Below are 19,791 nucleotides of genomic sequence, written 5' to 3' on the forward strand. Positions count from 1 at the left end.
ACACTTTACTCCCTCCCCTTCTCTTTCCTTCATATTCCCTCCCTACGCCCCTCCCCTCCCTCTCTCTGGAGCACCGGCCCCATCACTTGTCACTCAGACAGTCTGTGTGTGTATACATGTATGCACGTGTGTGTGTTTGTGTGTATGCATGTGTGTGCTGTGTATTTAATGTGCACTTGTGGCTTTGTTTGAGTGTGTACACGTATGCATGGGTGAGAGTGGCTAGAGGTGTACAGTGGCTTCGGAAAGTATTCAGACCCCTTGACTTTTTGCACATTTTGTTACGTTACAGCCTTATTTTAAAATGCTTTAAATTGTATTCTTTTTACACACAATACCCCATAATGACAAAGCAAAAACAGGTTTATAGACATTTTTGCTAATTTATAAAAATATCACATTTACATAAGTATTCAGACCCTTTATCCAGTAGTTTGTTGAAGCACCTTTGGCAGCGATTACAGCACTGAGTCTTCTTGGGTATGACGCTACAAGCTTGGCACACCTGTATTTGGAGAATTTCTCCCCTTCTTCTCTGCATATCCCCTCAAGCTCTGTCAGGAGCGTCGCTGCATAAATATTATTTTATATATATATTTTTTTATAAGTTACCAAAAATGTATAAAAAAACTGTTTTTGCTTTGTCATTATAATAGCAATTCAATCAATTTTAGAATAAGGCTGTAACGTAACAAAATGTGGAAAAAGTCAAGGGGTGTGAATGTACATAGGGCAGCAGTCTCTAAGGTGCAGGGTAGAGTTCCGGGTGGTAGCTGGGTATTGACTGTGTCTTTCATTTAACCCTTATTTTACCAGGTAAGTTCACTGAGAACAAATTATAATTTACAGCAACAACCTGAGGAATATCTACAGGGGAGATGAATGAGCCAATTGGAAGCTGGGGATGATTAGGTGGCCATGATGGTATGAGGGCCAGATTGGGAATTTAGCCAGGAAACCGGGGTTAGCACCCCTAGTCTTACGATAAGTGCCATGGGATCTTTATTGACCACAGAGTCAGGACATCCAATTAACATCCCATCTGAAAGACAGCACCCTGGGGCATTGGGATATTTTGGGGGGGACAAGAGGAAAAAGTGCCTCCTACTGGCCCTTCAACACCACTTCCAGCAGAATCTGGTTTCCCATCCAGGGACCAACCCTGCTTAGTTTCAGAGACAAGCCAGCAGTGAGATGCAGGGTGGTATGCTGCTGGCTAAGGTTCAGGGCAGGGTACTGGGCAGAGGAAGGCTAGTGATGACTGTTTGATGGCCTGGATATAGACGCTGTTTATCAGTCTCTCGGTCCCAGCTTTGCTGCACCTGTACTGTCTCTGTACTCTGTACTGTCTCTAGATGCTAGTGGGGTGAACAGGCTGTGACTCGGGTGGTTGAGGTTCTTGATGATCATCTTAGCCTTCCTGTGGCCCCGTATGCTGTAGATGTCCTGGAGGGCAGGCAGTGTGCCCTCGATGATGTACATATCATTTAAATTGTAAGCAAGTGTGACTTTTTATTATACATTTGACACATTTTCTGTAGTGACATCACGTTGATACGTACAGTACATTGATCAAACGTGGAAAGGATGGAATGATACATCTAAAAATGTACATAACATAAAACAACCAACCAGTTTTTCCCCTTGATGATATCTCATATTTTGAGTGTATTCAGAAAACATATATTTTAAAATACCCATTAGATTCACAAACGTGTCTGTTTCTCCTTTTGTTTATGAGTGTGTGTGGTGATCCTGTATTTGAATGATAAAACAGAGCAGAGAGGAAGCGTGGCTCACGGGCTGTGTGAAAGGCCCTTCCTGACAATGTTTCTTGCACACCCATCTAGAGCTGAAGCCTGCAGGCTGTTCCAACCACTGAGTTGGCTATGGCCTCACATAATCTAAATTGATATAGGGAGGGTTTCACACATGCACATATGCACTCATGCACAATAATACATTTCTGTCCTACAATAAAGTTAAACAGTTCTTCAATCAAAGACAGTTGTGCAGTGTTCTTCATGAGTTAATCCCTTCAGTTGTACATGTTAGTATTCTGTTCAAAAATTAACCCCAGATATGGCTGCAAGGTACAGTGTCTGTCATTTACTTGCCAACTTGAAAGAGAACTATGGAGTTTGTCCTTTGAAATGTTCAAAAGTTAGCATTTTAGCATGACTCCATTTCACCTCCTGAGGCTGTGCTCTTTCATCCTTTGTATCTTCCCCCTACATGCAAAACAAATATTACTGCGTATATTTTAGTAATTTAGCAGATGCTCTTCTCCAGATGAATTAGGGTTACGTGCCTTGCTCAAGGGCACATAGACAGATTTTTAACCAAGTCAGGTTGGGGATTAGAACCAGCAAACTTCCAGTTACTGGCTCAACACTCTTAACTGCTAGGCTACCTGCCAGCCTATTCAACTTTGAGGTGGTTTCTCTACCAACCCCAATCATGTTTCAAAACAAGCAGCCCTCAGTTGACTTGTCCATACCTGTCCAGATAATAAAGGAGAGAGAAAGACAAAAAATGCTGTCTTGGATCGAAACTGGAGCAGAGAAAGAGGGAGAAGTGGATGAATACCACAGATGCATCAACAGAATGTTCAAAGTACATGTACAAGTTCTGACACATGATCAGATCTGAATTAAGCAATCTTTGATTGAAAGCTGTTTGAGTGGATCTGAACTAAATGTAAATAACACATCAATAACAGAACTTGGGCAAGATTCCTTTGCCTTACTTTTCAAAGTCATAAGTTATTTAAGGCCTTCACAAATGCATCCAAATTTATGGATCTACCATAGTCAATGAAACAGTGCTGTCCATTGTTACGATGATGTGGATTCTCACACAGGATTGTTGAAAAGTTCAAACATCTCAGGGCTTCAGGTTGCTTTGTGATGAGAGGTCTTCAGTTCATCCTTAGCCTACTTTTTACAATTCAATATTATGGCATTCACCCGAATTCAATGCTATTCCTAGAAGAAGATGTAATGTAATTAGTCATTTATCCCCATCTATTACGCAGCATCTTGCAAAATAAATGTAATCTAAATGAGACTAACCTAGATAAATGAACAGATCAATACAAAGCAATAATAGAGCACATTTGCTAATATTTTGATATCTGAATTGAGACAAGAAATCAGCCTTTAATTAGAGTACTTCCTTCATAAACTCATCAGATTTGGATTCAAATACTTTTTTAAATCGTTCAAATATTTTGACTTTACCCTGCCTAAAGTGCCAGATGGGCGGGGATTGCACTTTTGGGACTTTTCTGATGGTTCATTGTGACACAGAAGCTCAATCAAGCACAGCTAAAGTATTTGAAATGATTTCAAATAGTATTTGAACCGCAGGTTTGAAACTTACCCTCCTGACTAAGTCGAGTGTGTGTCTGCTGCTCGTCTCCCTCACACAATCTGTCTCTTTGACAGGGGGGATATTATTGTCGAGGGGACAGGATGTGCTGGTGCACTGAGAGGGGGAAGGCAAAGCTGCAGATGTCTTATTGTTTACATGCGAGAAGCTCCACATTTTTGTGGGCTTTTAAATAATAAATTGTTGTTTGTGCTGTCTGTTAGCTAGGATCCCGACTCTTTGCCGTGTTTGTCGGAGGTCATATACTCAACAAGAAATCTTTCTAATGTTGTGTCCCTCTAATCAAAGACTGCTAAAATCACTCTCTCGCTATACTCAGGTGTGTGTCCGTCCACCAAAGTTCTCCCTGTGTGTCAGTTCTTTGTGCCATGGTAAGCCAGGTTGTCAGTATGTCTTAAAAGGGCAGGGGTAGCTGCCCTAGGATCTGAACAGGCTTAGGACCCTCACCAAGTGTCAACATTAAGGGCACTTTCTTTCCCATCCATGGCCTTAGAGAACCTCACCTATGGGTGCACACAGCAGACAAGGAGAAATCAGAATACCCCTTTTTAAAAACATCTACCCAGCAAGTCACATCAACGACTTTAGTCTTTTGGTTTTGAGGGAATGGTCGCAGTAAGTGGTTCAGAGTGTTGCAATTGCTTTTCAGGTGGGGTTTCATTATAAATACATTTGATGTCATTTTCATCTCAGTATCCAATCCTGAATGAATCTCCTCACATTACTCTCAGTTCTAGTGGAGGAAAGGTTTGATAATCTCCTTCATAGTCCGATACCACTTTGCCCATAGAAATATAATTACTAGAACTTAACTTGAATGGGAAAGCCCAGTCTGGCCATTTCAATGATATGGCGGTGCCTCACCAGCATAGCCAATAGTGCAATGATGTCACATAGGGTATATCGGATGTCTATGGCATAGTGGCAGAGTCCCCCAATGTACTGCAGGGCGATTAATGTCACGATGTGACAGGGCTTCACTGCCTCCTCACACACACACAGGACGGGGTCACACCACACCGCCAGGCCACTCTGCTCCGCCTGCTCAAACACACTCATCCCATAACAGACCACATAACTCTGGACAAGGGACATGGAGGAGACACACGACTCCATCTTCAGAACAGGTCTCTGTCTGTCCCCTGACTTTCCCTTTGAAACTGGGAAGAGATACAGAGAGATTTATGCAAATTGATCGAGATTGAGGAGGACTGATTCTTGAAAGAGTATTGACTGTCGTAAGGCTGTTAATCAATCCCAACAGTGACACCAGTCATCATACCATATTACCACAGTCACAATGTGCTTGTTTAACTGCCGCGAATACCACGATAACATTATTACCATGTCTATCCCATAGAGATCACACTATGTTCTGTCTTTATGGTTTGTCCTGCCAAAGGGAAAACATGCTAACTTAAAGTGTCTGAGGATACAGACATGGAGTGTAACGAACGTCGTAGGTGGAAGAAGGTGAGGACCAAGGTGCAGTGTGGTACGTGTTCATAATTATTTTTAATAGAACACTGAAAAATACAAAAACAACAACATGAACGAAACAGTTCTGTCTGGTGCAGACACAGAGACAGAAAACAAACACCCACAACCAAAATGGGGAAAACAGGCTACCTAAGTATGATTCTCAATCAGAGACAACGAACGACACCTGCCTCTGATTGAGAACCATACTAGGCCAAACACATAGAAATGTAACAACCTAGAAAAAAGAACATAGACTACCCACCCCAACTCACACCCTGACCAACCTAACACAAAGACATAAAAAAGGAACTAAGGTCAGAACGTGACATGGAGACTTGAATCAGAATTGAATTTCAAATCAAATTTTATTGGTCACATACACGTGTTTAGCAGATGTTGTTGCGGGAGTAGTGAAATGCTTGTGCTTCTAGTTCCGACCATGCAGTAATATTTAACAAGTAATATCTAACAATTTTACAACATACACCCAATACGCATAAAGGAATGGAATTAAAAATATATAAACATATAGACGAGCAATGTCAGAGCGGCATATTTAAGATACAGTAGAATCGTATAGAATATTATACAGTTTATACATTTGAGATGAGTAATGCAGATATGTAAACATTATTAGAGTGGCATTATTAAAGTGACTAGTGTTCCATTTATTAAAGTGGCCAATGATTTCAAGTCCATGTATATAGGCAGCAGCCTCTCTGTGTTAGTGATGGCTATTTAACAGTCTGATGGCCTTGAGATAGATATTTCAGTCTCTCGGTCCCAGCTTTGATGCACCTGTACTGACCTCGCCTTCTGGGGGATAGTGGGGTGAACAGGCAGTGGCTCGGGTGGTTGTTGTCCTTGATTATCTTTATGCCTTCCTGTGACATCGGGTGCTGTAGGTTTCCTGGAGGGCAGGTAGTTTGCCCCCAGGGACGCGTTGTGCAGACCGCATTACCCTCTGGAGATCCCTGCGGTTGTGGGCGGTGCAGTTGCAGGCGGTGATACAGCCCGACAGGATGCTCTCAATTGTACATCTGTAAAGGTTTGTGAGGGTTTTAGGTGACAAGACAAATTTCTTCAGCCTTCTGAAATTGAAGAGGCACTCTTATGACTTCTTCACCACACAGTCTGTGTGGGTGGACCATTTCAGTTTGTCAGTGATGAGGAACTTAAAACTTTCCACCTTCTCCTCTACTGTCCCGTCGATGTGGTTGGGGGAAACTCCCTCTGCTGTTTCCTGAATTTATGGTCATATCCATGATATATGAGTCTGATACGGGATTATGCCACAAATTACATTGCTCTTTATCATATTCAAAAGAGATGCTAGTGTACTGCTAATTAACGATGTAGACATTCTGTCTTACAATGGCTTACTAAAATGACACAGAAACACCTACACCAAAGTTCATAACACTCCCAAATAACACCTTATAAACAAAATCAAATTATAAACTTTTGAAATGAATGAATGAAAATGTAACTTCATTAGAAATGTAATGAGTGCATGAAATACATAACTTACTCGAATGTATTTATGGAGATGACCTTGTTGGCAGTTATCAGTAGATGCGGTGCCTAGATGGAATGGGCAGACATGGCAGGTTTGCAAGGTGTTACATGTTTTGCTGCATGATAGTAGCGACACCCTAAGGCTTTGGGGCACAACACAGTTGTAGACTGGATATGAACAGGTTATAGACTCAGACTGGATACTGTCTTATTGTACATGTGTGTATGACCATACTAACTAACTGAGTGTGTGTCAGCCAACTTGTGTCTCTTATACTATCCCACACTGCTTTGGTAATAACATTTTCCCCACCTGACATGTACAGTGCCCTAATTATTGGGCCAGTGAGGCATTTTTTCTTCTTTTGGCTCAATACTCAAAGTTCGATTTGATATCTGTCACGCCCTGACCGTTTTATTTCTCTATTTGGTTAGGTCAGGGTGTGATGTGGGGTGGGCATTCTATGTTTTCTTTTCTATGTTTCTTTATTTCTGATTGAAAACTGGGTATGGTTTTAAATCAGGGACAGCTGTCTATAGTTGTCTCTGATTGGGAATCATACTTAGGTAGCCCTTTTTTCCCTCCTTTCAGTGTGGGTAGTTAACTTTGTTAGAGGCATCATAGCCCTGTTAAGCTTCACGGTCGGCTTGTTTTTGTTGGTGACATTCTAATAAAAAGGAATATGTACGCTCACCACGCTGCATTTTACGTAGTCCCCCCCATTTTAGAGAACCAAAAGTATTGGGACAAATTCACTTATTAAAAGGTTAAGTATTTGGTCCCATATTCATAGCACACAATGACTACATCAAGCTTGTGACACTACAAATTAGTGAGAAAATTATAGACACAAATATCATATCCCCTAAGACATGCTAACATCTCACCCTTGCAAAAAAAGGGGAGGTTAGCATTTTTGGGGATGGATGATATTTGTGTGTCTGTAACTTTATCACTCATCATTATTCATGATTCATTCAGGATTATCCGTAATCATGGTAATATCCACTTATATGTAGAATTGTTTCGAAATATATTCTGTTATTTTTTTTACAATAAAAGTGACTCCAGAATGACACAATACATTATTTACCGTTCATTTCAATTGGGCACAAAATAATCTGAAACACAACCAAAACAAACAGCAAATTAATCCAACAAATTTGTAGAGACACAAGCTTGATGTAGTCATTGTGTGTTATGGGACAAAATACTTCGTTTTTACTACTTTAAAATACAGTGCATTCGGAAAGTTTTCAGACCCCTTGACGTTTTCCATACTTTGTTAGTTAAGGCTTTATTCTCAAATATATTAAATTATTAGTTGTTCTCATCTATCTACACACAATACCCCATTATGACAAAGCGAAAATGAGGTTTTGAGGAATGTTTGCAAATGTATTAAACATGAACAGAAATACCTTATTTACCTAAGTATTTAGACCCTTTGCTATGAGACTCGAAATTAAGCTCAGGTGCATCTGTTTCCATTGATCATCCTTGAGATGTTTCTTAAACTTAACAGGAGTCCACCTGTGGTAAATTCAATTTATTGAACATGATTTGGAAAGGTACACACCTGTCTATATAAGGTCCCACAGTTGACAGTGCATGTCAGAGCAAAGACCAAGCCATGAGGTCGAAGGAATTGTCCCTAGAGGTCCGAGACAGGATTGTGTCGAAGCACAGATCTGGGGAAGGGTACCAAAAAATGTCTGCAGCATTGAAGGTCCCCAAGAACACAGTGGCCTCCATCCTTCTTAAATGGAAGAAGTTTGGAACCACCAAGACTCTTATAGCTGGCCGCCCGGCCAAACTAAGCAATCGGGGGAGAAGGGCCTTGGTCAGGGGAGGTGACCAAGAAACTGATGGTTACTCTGACAGAGCTCCAGGGTTCCTCTGCGGAGATGGGAGAACCTTGCAGAAGGACAACCATCTCTGCAGCACTCCACCAATCAGGCCTTTATGGTAGAGTGGCCAGACAGAAGACACTCACACATGCACGTGACAGCCTTGGAGTTTGCCAAAAGGCACCTAAAGGACTCTCAGACCATGAGGATCAAGATTTTCTGGTCTGATGAAACCAAGATTGAACTATTTGGCCTGAATGCCAGGCTGTCTGGAGGAAACCTGGCACCATCCCTACGGTAAGGGATGGTGGTAGCATCATCATGCTGTGGGGATGTTTTTCAGCGGCACGGACTGGGAGATTAGTCAGGATCGAGGGAAAGATGAACAGAGCAAAGTACAGAGAGATCCTTGATGAACACCTGCTCCAGAGCACTCAGGACCTCAGACTGGGGCGAAGGTTCACCTTCCAATACGACAACGACCCTAAGCACTCAGGCAAGACAACGCAGGAGTGGCTTCGGGACAAGTCTCTGAATGTCCTTGAGTGGACCAGCCAGAGCCCAGACTTGAATCCAATCGAACATCTCTGGAGAGACCTGAAAATAGATGTGGAGTGACGCTCCCCAGCTAACCTGACAGAGCTTGAGAGGATCTGCAGAGAAGAATGGGAGAAACTCCCCAAATACAGATGTGCCAAGCTTGTAGCGTAATCTCTGCCAAAGGTGTTTAAGCAAAGTCCTGAGTGAAGTGTCTGAATACTAATGTAAATGTGATATTTCAGCAAAAATGTTTAATAACCAGTTTTTTGCTTTGTCATTATGGTATAATGTGTGTAGAAAAATAAAAATAAAAAATAATTTCATCCATTTTAGAAAGAGGCTGTAACGTAACATAATGTGGAAAAAGGTGAAGGGGTCTGAATACTTTCCCAATGCACTGTGCATATACAGGGTGAATTTGTCCCAATACTTTTGGTCCCCTAAAATGAGGGGACTATGTACAAAAAGTGCTGTAACTTCTAAACTGTTCACCCGATATGAATGAAATAACCCTCAGATTAAATCTGACAATTGGGACTTTAACCTCGTCCAACATTTAAAGTATAGAGCCAAAAGAAGAAAAAATGCTTCACTGTCCCAATAATTATGGAGTGCACTGTATATATTCAAGATGCATTCATTTACTGTGAGAGTAATTGACTCCTCTAGTGTGGAAGGATCACAAACAGTTCCCACACCCTCTTAGATATCTTGTGTACCAGGCAACCTACCCCGAGCCATAAGGATAAAGAAGGCCTTTGTCTAAAGCAGGGAACAGGCAACCGATTGTGTCTGCATTCGTGTGTGCGTTTGTGAGTGTGTGCGTGCGTACGAGGCAGAGAGGGCTGCAACTTGCCTATCTGTGCACTCACGAGTGGGTGTGGTTATGTGAAAGGAGAAGGAGCTGTTTGTGCAGCAGGTGTGCGTCCGTGTGTGTCTCTCTTTAACTGGGAGCCTGTGCCTGTTACCTGAGTGGTGTTAGAGAGAGAGTGTGCTGTGAGGAGGGGTGCAGTAGGAAGAGACCGATGGCTAGGAGGATGTTATTTTACTTAGAAGGCTGCCTCTTTTTTCTTTGTCTATCTGAGTATATCAATCAAGTATGTGGTGAGAAACTACCACAGCATGATGAAGGTCTGTTGTGAGAAACTATCACAGCATTATGAAGGTCTGTTGTGAGAAACTATCACAGCGTTATGAAGGTCTGTTGTGAGAAACTATCACAGAATTATGAAGGTCTGTTGTGAGAAACTATCACAGCATTATGAAGGTCTGTTGTGAGAAACTATCACAGCATTATGAAGGTATGTTGTGAGAAACTATCACAGCATTATGAAGGTCTGTTGTGAGAAACTATCACAGAATTATGAAGGTCTGTTGTGAGAAACTATCCCAGCATTATGAAGGTCTGTTGTGAGAAACTATCACAGCATTATGAAGGTCTGTTGTGAGAAACTATCACAGAATTATGAAGGTCTGTTGTGAGAAACTATCACAGAATTATGAAGGTCAGTTGTGAGAAACTATCACAGCATTATGAAGGTCTGTTGTTAGAAACTATCACAGCATTATGAAGGTCTGTTGTGAGAAACTTTCAATCATTATGAAGGTCTGGAAGTAGTTTCAAATGGATTAAATTCAATACTCCACTACCCCAAGACACTAGTATAAATGGTAATCACACTCACTCACTGGATGTCTGGGTTTGAAAACTCGTATACATTCCAAGAACATCCCTCACTGTTCATAATTTCCTTATAGTTAGTAACACTAGCGTGAAGTTCAGTACTCTTATTCATGAGTCAGTGGGCGAATCATTTGTGGGCCAACGGCCCAGACTGTGACTCTCTTTCTCCCTCCCCTCTCTCTCTCTCTCTCCTCTCTCTCTCTCTCTCTCTCTCTCTCTGAATCTCTTGACCACTGATCATAACATCCAGGTTAAAGGTTAAACACCGTGAGAGAAAGATGGGTCTATATTCTCAAGTGAAAGGGTGAAAGGTCACAGGGGCTGAGGATACTGTCTCACTTGGTTTGGCCGTCTGTTGAAGGGTTCTGAATGTGTGTCTGTTGTGGCACTGGCCATGCCATCTGTAGATGAAGGAGGTGTGTGTGTGTGGAGAATAAATACAGGGGGCTGAGAGCTGTATGTGGAGCAGTCTTTAATTAAAGCAGGAAGACATGGCTCAGCGGTCGCACAGGGCCAGACCATTGTGCTCCAATGAACAGACTTCTTCCTTAACGAGTATATTTTTCACACTGTCCACAAGAGATTGTTACATAGTGAGTAAGAGGTAGAACAAACTGAAAATATCACAGGAAACATACAATTTGTGAACAGTATACATTACAAAACCTGGACAATTATGAGTGGAGGGGGCCTGTTTTGGCATACACAAACTGTAAGCAATGGCTTCGGGACAAGTCCCTGAATGTCCTTGAATGGCCCAGCCAGAGCCCGGACTTGAAGCCGATCTAACATCTCTGGAGAGACCTGAAAATAGCTGTACAGTGACGCTTTCCATCCAACCTGACAGAGCTTGAGAGCATCTGCAGAGAAGAATGGGAGAAACTCCCAAATACGGGAGTGCCAAGCTTCTAGCGTCATACCCAAGAAGAATTGATGCTGTAATCGCAGCCAAAAGTGCTTCAACAAAGCACTGAGTAAAGGGTCTGAATACTTATGTAAATGTTATATTTCAGTTTTTAATTTTTTTATAAATGTGCAAAAATTTCAAAAAAACTGTTTTTGCTTTGTCATTATGGGGTATTGTGTGTAGTAGATTCATGAGGGAAAACATTTATTTAATCAATTTTAGAATATGGCTGTGATGTAACAAAGTGTGGAAAAAGTAAAGGGGTCTGAATACTTTTCGAATGCACTGTATGTGTAGGGGTACGGTGACTAGACTTCAGGATATATGATAAACAGAGTAGCAGCAGCGTAAATGATGAGTGTGTGTGTGTGTGTGTGTGTGAGTAAAGTCAGTATAAATGTGTGTGCATTTTATGTGTGTGTTGAAGTGTCAGTGTGGGTGAGTGTGTAGAGTCCTGTGAGTGTGCAGAAAAGTCCTCTCAGTGCAAGGGTCAACTCAGATAGTCCGTGTAGCCATTCTGTTAGCTATTTAGCAGTCTTATGGCTTGTGGATAGAAGCTGTTCAGGAGCCTGTTGGTGTCAGACCTGATGCAACGGCTTGCCGTGTGGAACCAGAGAGAACAGTCTATTGCTTGGTTGGCTGGAGTCTTTAACAATTTTCTGGGCCTACCTTTAGACACTGCCTGACGTAGAGGTCCTGGATGGCAGGGAGCTTGGCCCCAGTGATGTACTGGGCTGTCCGCTCCTCCCTCTGTAGCGCCATGCAATCGAGGGGAGTGCTGTTTCCATACCAAGCAGTGATGCAGACAGTTAAGATGCTCTCAATGGTGCAGCTGTAGAGTTTTTCGAGGATTTGAGGGCCCATGCCAAACCTTTTCAACTTTCTTAGGGGGAAGAGCCGCCGTTGCGCCTTCTTCAGGACTGTGCCCATGTGAGTGGACCATTTTAAGTCCTTAAAGATTTGTACACTGAGGAACTTGAGGTTCTCGACCTGCTCAACTGCATTTCATGCCTTCTATAGAGGGAAGCAGGAACGAGACCAAATTATGAAGTGTTTAACAGAGATAAGTTAATACAATATAGCCTACAGTCAGTGCTGTTTTACCAGATATGGCAAGAGGATATTATGTTGGCAATTGAAGTTTATGGCAAAAACGTTTTCTCCTTTCTTCTGCAGCTCTCATGTGTTCTCTCAGTCATGCTTCCTGGGTATGGATTCTTCCCTCTCCCTGACTTCCAGCCTCATCTACACGCCTTCCGTTTCCGAGGAAAGAGCCCCATTATGTGGATCCCTGTCTCAGGTGAGTCCCAGGCTTTGAGCGAGGCCCCGGACGACATGCCTCTCCTCCGGCAGTGCCACCACAAGCACATCGCTGTGTGTCAGCAGGAGACTCTGACCTTCATCGAGCTGCAGCCGCCTGTGACACCCAGCGTCAAAGGCTGGGGCTCCCCAACTGCAGACACTCAACGCTTCAGCCAGTTGTCTCTGAATCATCCTAAACACAGGAGTGAAGCACAAATTGGCAGTGGGAGAAGTGATTATTACACTGATTCTAATACGGACCTGAGTTTAGACTCTCCGACGCTAGGGGGCGAGGTTGAGCTGGTTATCCAGGAAGATATCAGGACCAACCCTCCAGTGCAGGAGCAGTATGAGAGACCCATGACGGTGTCATCTGTGTTTCTTCCCCTCCACGCAGCCCTCAGCCTGCCCCTGTCCCTCCCTCTGTCCTCCCTGTACAGAGACACAGACTCCTGGGACTCTCAGCCACCTGGCTCTCCATCCTCTCCTGAGCTTCCGTGGCTGCAGAGCCCAGATACCTGTCGACCCCAGAGGAGATCATCACAGAGCTCCCTCAGGGAAAAGTCCATCCGTATGTACAGTATCTATCCATTTCACATCTTCAACTCTCTGTTAGTCCTCATCATGAGAATGTTTTATCCCCCTTCACCTATTTTTATCTGTAGGACTTAAAAATCACACTTACTTCAGATATATTTTGCACATGTCCATATTCAATATGACTGGACTGTAATTCGGGGGGAGGAATTTTCACCTGAGTCTTGTTTGTGTTGTGTCCCAGGGCGTAAGGTGCGGGTGTACTCACCAGACAGCCTAAGTGACGAGTCTCTGGCCAGCCCCATTCTGGACGGCGACTACCTTTTCCCAGGACCCTTTGACTTCTTTCTGGAAGAGGACCTCAGGGGAGACCCTGAAGACGCCACGAGTCCCTCATCAACAGGGGGTGCCGTAGACCCCCAAAACCCCAACCCTCCAAAGATTCCACCTCTGTCCTCAGAGCCACATCAGTCGTCAGAGGACTCCTCTGTCTTGAACTCTGGGGCTGTAGAGAATTCCTCGGCCACCGGGGGGAGCACTTTAGCCTGCTCTCGTATGGTGGAGCACGAGCGGCGGCGCTTCTCTGCCTCTGAGCTGATCTCACGGCTGCAGCTGTCCCAGAGGAAGAACTCGTTCACGCTAAAGCTAGGCAAGTCGCTGTCGGCTCGCGTGGCTTCCCGTGACAGGCAGACCTCCAGCAACCTCAGCCCCAGCTCTGACTGTAAGTGTCCCGCATTAGCCAAGAATGCTAATAAATAATTTTGCAATTTGAGGCAACATTCTGTGGTGGTTGTGTGTCTGCTAGTTTCCTCCACCTCCATCTAGAGGTCTTCATGGGTCCACCTGACCCGATATGCATAAATTAATTTGAAGAAATTAAACAAGACCGCTCCAAATGGACCCTCGGACAGTCAGACCCAAAAAGGACCTTGGAAAACAGACCCAAACAGACCCATGCTGGTTCAGATCCGAGAGACCCGTTCAGATTCGAGAGTAGAGAGAGAAAGAAACCTCCAACTGTGCACTGCCAGTGCCATCAATAAACAAACTATATTGGCCAAATGATCCACAGTTACGTGTCTTTAAAAACTGCCAATAACAACTTACAAAAAAACTATTGTTGTTTTTCAATGTGTAGCATATTCAAAACATATAGTCTATTGTTTATTGGTTTTTAATTTCCTAAAACAATAATTGTGTACCACATGGTTTAGCTGTCAGAGATTTGAGCACTAAATGCATAGGTCTAACTTTCGTTTTACTTCATTGAAAGAGAATCCATCCTTGCAATCAACAGTAGCCTCGCCCAATGCTTTGTTTACTACCTCTCTCTCTCTCTCTCTCTCTGTGTCTCTGTGTCTCTGTGTCTTTGTCTCTCTCTCTCTCTCTCTCTCTCTCTCTCTCTCTCTCTTTCTCTCCCCTAAGCAGCAGGTCGCACGTGAGGTGAGCAGCTGGAACCAGTTTCAGCTGGACATAAGCTATATGTTTTATTGAGTTGCAATTGGCTGACACAGATAACAAGCTTGTGCAGTTCTCATCACACAAACAGTAAATTAACAGAGGACAGGTTCAAATGGGTCCAGTCGGTAAATCAATTTTAATTGCACATGCCCGAGACCCATGGCAATTATATCAGACCCACCCAGATCCAAGACAAAAGTCTGAATTTAAGACCCGGGCCTGCTCGTGTCCTGGGTCGGATCTTAGAATTTTGGGTCTGTTGGACTTATGAAGACCTCTACCTCATCTACCTTCTTCTTCTCCAGATAATTCCACTTCCAGGCACTGTGGCTCAGGTGGTTCCAGTCACAGCGCCCCCCACAGTCCTGTAGGACCTGTACCGCCACTACCTACTGCTGACAATAACACGCAACAACATCGACGGAGCACTGGATTCGCAATCAAAAAGTGTGTTTTAACAGCTAAAATGGGTATATATTATCAAGATTAAACTCACAAAGTCACATTTCAACTATACGTCTTTGCTGGAAGTGGGTCGTAAAGATGTCTGCTGTAAATAACACTGCTATAATGAGTATAACTACAACCCTTCCCACAGTATAAGGAAGAAATCCATCGAGGAGGATTGGTTTACTCCTCCCACAGTCAGCAGCTCCAATCGTCTGTCACGGTTTCTCCCCAGCTGTGAGTCTTACTTTCCTCCTGTGTCAATATGTCAGTGGTATTTATATGGCATAGCAATTGTTTCACACTCGTTCAACTACATGCTACATAACAAAATAACATCTGAAAGTATTTAAAAAAAACTTTCTTCAATAATGATTTTTATTCTCAATCAACCCTGTATACTCTTCTTACTTCTCTCTCTCTCTCTTGCGCTCTTTCTTTCTCTCTCTCTCTCTCTCTTTCTCTCTCTCTCTCTCTCTCTCTCTCTCTCTCTCTCTCTCTCTCTCTCTCTCTCTCTCTTTCTTAATCTCTTGCTCTTGCTCTTGCTCTTGCTCTTGCTCTTGCTCTTGCTCTTGCTCTTGCTCTTGCTCTCTCTCACTCTCCTCAGCAATTCTGTACCAGGAGTACAGTGATGTTGCAATCAACCGAGAAATCCAGAGGCAGCAGGGGGAGGAGCCAGGTGCTGAGGAGGAGAGGCTAGGGGTAGAAGGGGCTGGGGAGGCCCCATCTCCGTCCAATCTGTCTCCGTCTAGCTCCTTTTGCTCGTCACGAGGCTCCGCCTTCTCCCTGTGGCAGGACATTCCTGATGTCCAGACCAGCGATCAGCTGGACAACTTCAGCAACGAGGAGCGCAAACTACAGGAGGTGAGAGCATGAGGATGACATCAAGCCACATTGGGATTTAGGCAGCACTCAAAGAGATGCATAGAAGTTGTGCATGACTTTTGTGGAAAGTGCACACTCTATACATCTCTATGGCAACCCTACAGGCTTTTAGCATGTCCAATTAGCCAGCTAAGTTGATTTGTTTCATCTATGTGATGGATTACATTTTTTATGGGTTAACATATTTTGACATAACATTTGTGGTCATAACATTATATTCATGATTTTATTTTAACTATGTGTTTCCCCATAATGTCTCATGATATTTTTTAATATAAATAAAGCACCTTGATTTTACTTGTGAGTGAGAGGTGCTCCTATTGCTTCCGAAAGGCCCATAATGTCTCCTCGTCACAGGCCAAGTTTGAGCTAGTGACATCTGAGGCGTCGTACATCCGGAGCCTGGCCATCGCGGTGGACCACTTTATGCTGTCCCAAGAGCTGGGGGAGTGTCTGGGGACCCAGGACAGACAGTGGCTCTTCTCCAAGCTCCCCGAGGTCAAGGACGTCAGTGAGCGGTATAGTATAGTAACATGACACTGATGGGAGAGTGCATTTCCTGAATATATATCATGAGATTATTTCTGTTTTTTTCTGTCTTGTTTTTTCGCTCAGTATTTGGGGGTTCTGTTTCTCTGGCTTTCAGCATCTTTCTATCTTAATCGCTCACTCTTTTTGCTCTGAATTCTTCACTTTCTTTGTTTCTCCCTCTCTTCCTCTCGCTCTCTCTTCCTCTCGGTCTAGGTTCCTGCAGGACCTGGAGCACAGGTTGGAGGAGGACATCTTGCGTTTTGACGTATGCGACATCGTCCTGGCCCACTGTCCCGCCCTGCGAAGGGTCTACCTCCCTTACGTGACCAACCAGGCCTACCAGGAACAGACCTACCAGCGCCTGTTGTGAGCCATCTTACTTTGTGTTTATTTCTATTGGTCTTTGTTGCACATTCGAGTCTGTAAGTATGATGCTTGAAAATGACCGTATGTCACTCAGTGCCTAGTACACACACTTAAATAGTTGCTTTATACATATGGATTGGGTGGTTAACCCATAGAGGGTGTGCAGGTTTCTGTTCCAGCGCAGCACTAACACACCTGGTTTAACTAATCAACTAATCATCAAGACCAAGTGCGTTAGTGCTGGGTTGGAACGAAACCCCGTAGCTCTCCAGGGTTCGTGACCATGGATATACACTACATATCCAATCCATACCAGTGAAGGTTTTCCGACTATGTTGCTTGATTTTAGTGTTTTATATTTTCTCTGTAGACAGGAGAATGCTCGCTTCCCAGGTATCCTGGCTCGTTTGGAGGAAGACCCCATCTGCCAGCGTCTTCCCCTTGCCTCCTTCCTCATCCTCCCCTTCCAGAGGATCACACGGCTTAAGATGCTGGTGGAAGTACGATATAGAGCGCCCCGGTTCACCATAAAATTCAACTATTCATGCCTGGCTGTAGGGACAGAACATTACTCTACCTTACATCAGGTTACACCAGCGAATATGCCAGGACACAGCAGTAAGTTTTTGCAGTGCCCTGAGGTGAAAGTCTAGATCCAAAATGTTCTATCTCCCTTCTATCTTATAGAATATTCTGAAGAGGACAACACCAGGCTCTAGGGGTGAAGACACAGCCACCAAGGCCTTCAATGAACTGAAAAAGGTAACAGAAAATATACAAAATACTTTATGCACATTTTTGTGGTCACACCCCCTTTACATTTCTCACTGTCAATCGTGATTGCTAATTCTTCAAGTTTTACCAGTAAAATGTCCATGCAGCATCTGCATGCCAACCATTTGATCTCAATCAGTTTCATGGGAATATGCATTTGGGTCTTCTTGAGTTATGTACAGTGCTGTTTTGAAATTATGAACAGTGAGCACATTTTTGAGTAGATGGTGTTAACAAACTGAAGCATAGGCCTACCTGTGTTTTGTTTCAATCAAAGCACACATTTTTCCGCATGAGTAAAAAAAAAAATGGGTTGGTGTTTTTTGTCTTACAGTAGCCTTATAATAATTTATTTATGTCGAATACTGTCATCTTGCACGAGCACCATTCCTCAATCATCACTGAAATTCGCCAGTTTAGCCTGTTCTTTGAGCAGCTGAACAAGCAGAGCAGAGACTGTGCGTAAAGTAGAGAATCCTGCACATGCACAGAAGCTTCAGATCGTTAGTTATCGGCAAGAGGGTTACAAAGAATTCAGAACCTCAGCCACTCCTTATACCAAAAACTGGAGTGAGGCCAATTTCTGGTCGTTAACAGTAGACTTTGCATAGACATAGACATTGCATTTTGAAGAAACAATGAAACTTTTTTCTAATAGACTATTGTGCCCAAAACAGCTTATAAAGGAGTGTAACTCCAGTGTGCAATCAATGAAGAGGATGGAAGAGCTCATTCACCTCAATAAGAAGATCCACTTTGAGGGCAAGGTAGATGAAAACATCACTCATTATGAACACGGAGAACATTCATTCTCAGTACACCTACTGTATGTTCATGTACAGTATGTTCCCCTTTCCTCTATCCATTGCGGTATTGGTTTTGGAGAACAAAGAATCCTATTTCTTATTGCCATAGTATGGGTTAACCCTATCATGTTTGCCCATTGTATATCTCAAGTAAAGAAACTACTATGCCTCTAAACCCAGTAATAATTAATTAACTGTTCATTCATGCTCATTAATAACATACATCTCCCCGTTTAAGATATTCCCTCTGATCTCCCAGTCTCGCTGGCTGGTCAAACACGGGGAACTGCTGGAGGTGGACACACAGACCATGAGTATTTCTGGGTCAAAGTTCAAGTTGCCCACAAGGCCTGTTTATCTGCATCTGTTCAATGACTGTCTTCTGCTGTCCAGGAGGAAAGAGTGAGTTCTAAATATGTAAAATGTACAGTTGAAGTCGGAAGTTTACATACTGTACACCTTAGCCAAATACATTTAAACTCAGTTTTTCTCAATTCCTGACATTTAATCCTAGTAAAAATTCCCTGTCTTAGGTCAGATAGGATCACCACTTTATTTTAAGAGTGTAAAATGTCACAATAATAGTAGAGAGAATGATTTATTTCATATTTTATTTCGTTCACACATGCACTCAATTAGTATCTGGTAGCATTGCTTTTAAATTGTTTAACTTGGGTCAAACGACTGGGCCGCGACTGGGAGGTCCGTGGGGCGACGCGCAATTGGCCTAGCGTCGTCCGGGTTAGGGAGGGTTTGGCCGGTAGGGATATCCTTGTCTCATCGCGCACCAGTGACTCCTGTGGCGGGCCGGGCGCAGTGCGTGCTAACTAAGGTCGCCAGGTGCACGGTGTTTCCTCCGACACATTGGTGCGGCTGGCTTCCGGGTTGGATGCGCGCTGTGTTAAGAAGCAGTGCGGCTTGGTTGGGTTGTGTTTCGGAGGACGCATGACTTTCGACCTTCGTCTCTCCCGAGCCCGTACGGGAGTTGTAGCGGTGAGACAAGATAGTAACTACTAATAATTGGATACTATGAAATTGGGGAGAAAAAGGGGGTTACATTTTTTTTTTTAATAAACTTGGGTCAAACGTTTCGGGTAGCCTTCCACAAGCTTCCCACAATAAGTTGGGTAAATTTTGGCCCATTCCTCCTGACAGAGTTGGTGTAACTGAGTCAGGTTTGTAGGCCTCCTTACTCGCACATGCTTTTTCAGTTCTGCCCAGGAATGAGGTCAGGGCTTTGTTATGGCTACTCCAATACCTTGACTTTGTAATCCTTAATCCATTTTGCTTTGGAAGTATGGGGTTAT

General features: G+C 43.4%; 1 protein-coding gene across 2 annotated transcripts in view; it reads left to right on the forward strand.

Annotated features, from left to right (window-relative positions):
• LOC110532377 (rho guanine nucleotide exchange factor 19) overlaps positions 1-19,791 on the forward strand; it is a 33,162-nt gene that overhangs the window by 10,966 nt on the left and 2,405 nt on the right. The window contains exons 2-13 of one of the 2 annotated variants that reach the window (XM_021616229.2): positions 12,552-12,675; positions 13,075-13,248; positions 13,459-13,935; positions 14,981-15,122; positions 15,274-15,359; positions 15,730-15,986; positions 16,365-16,525; positions 16,752-16,904; positions 17,275-17,404; positions 17,592-17,666; positions 18,356-18,445; positions 18,723-18,886. In XM_021616229.2, coding sequence (XP_021471904.2) covers positions 12,573-12,675; positions 13,075-13,248; positions 13,459-13,935; positions 14,981-15,122; positions 15,274-15,359; positions 15,730-15,986; positions 16,365-16,525; positions 16,752-16,904; positions 17,275-17,404; positions 17,592-17,666; positions 18,356-18,445; positions 18,723-18,886 — 2,012 coding nt within the window. In that variant the 5' untranslated portion in view covers positions 12,552-12,572. Of the gene's footprint in view, positions 1-12,551; positions 13,249-13,458; positions 13,936-14,980; positions 15,123-15,273; positions 15,360-15,729; positions 15,987-16,364; positions 16,526-16,751; positions 16,905-17,274; positions 17,405-17,591; positions 17,667-18,355; positions 18,446-18,722; positions 18,887-19,791 lie in introns of both variants that reach the window. The other variant, XM_021616228.2, reaches the window with a different exon arrangement.

Source organism: Oncorhynchus mykiss, chromosome 9 (assembly GCF_013265735.2).
Source record: "Oncorhynchus mykiss isolate Arlee chromosome 9, USDA_OmykA_1.1, whole genome shotgun sequence".
Taxonomy (NCBI): Eukaryota; Metazoa; Chordata; class Actinopteri; order Salmoniformes; family Salmonidae; genus Oncorhynchus; species Oncorhynchus mykiss.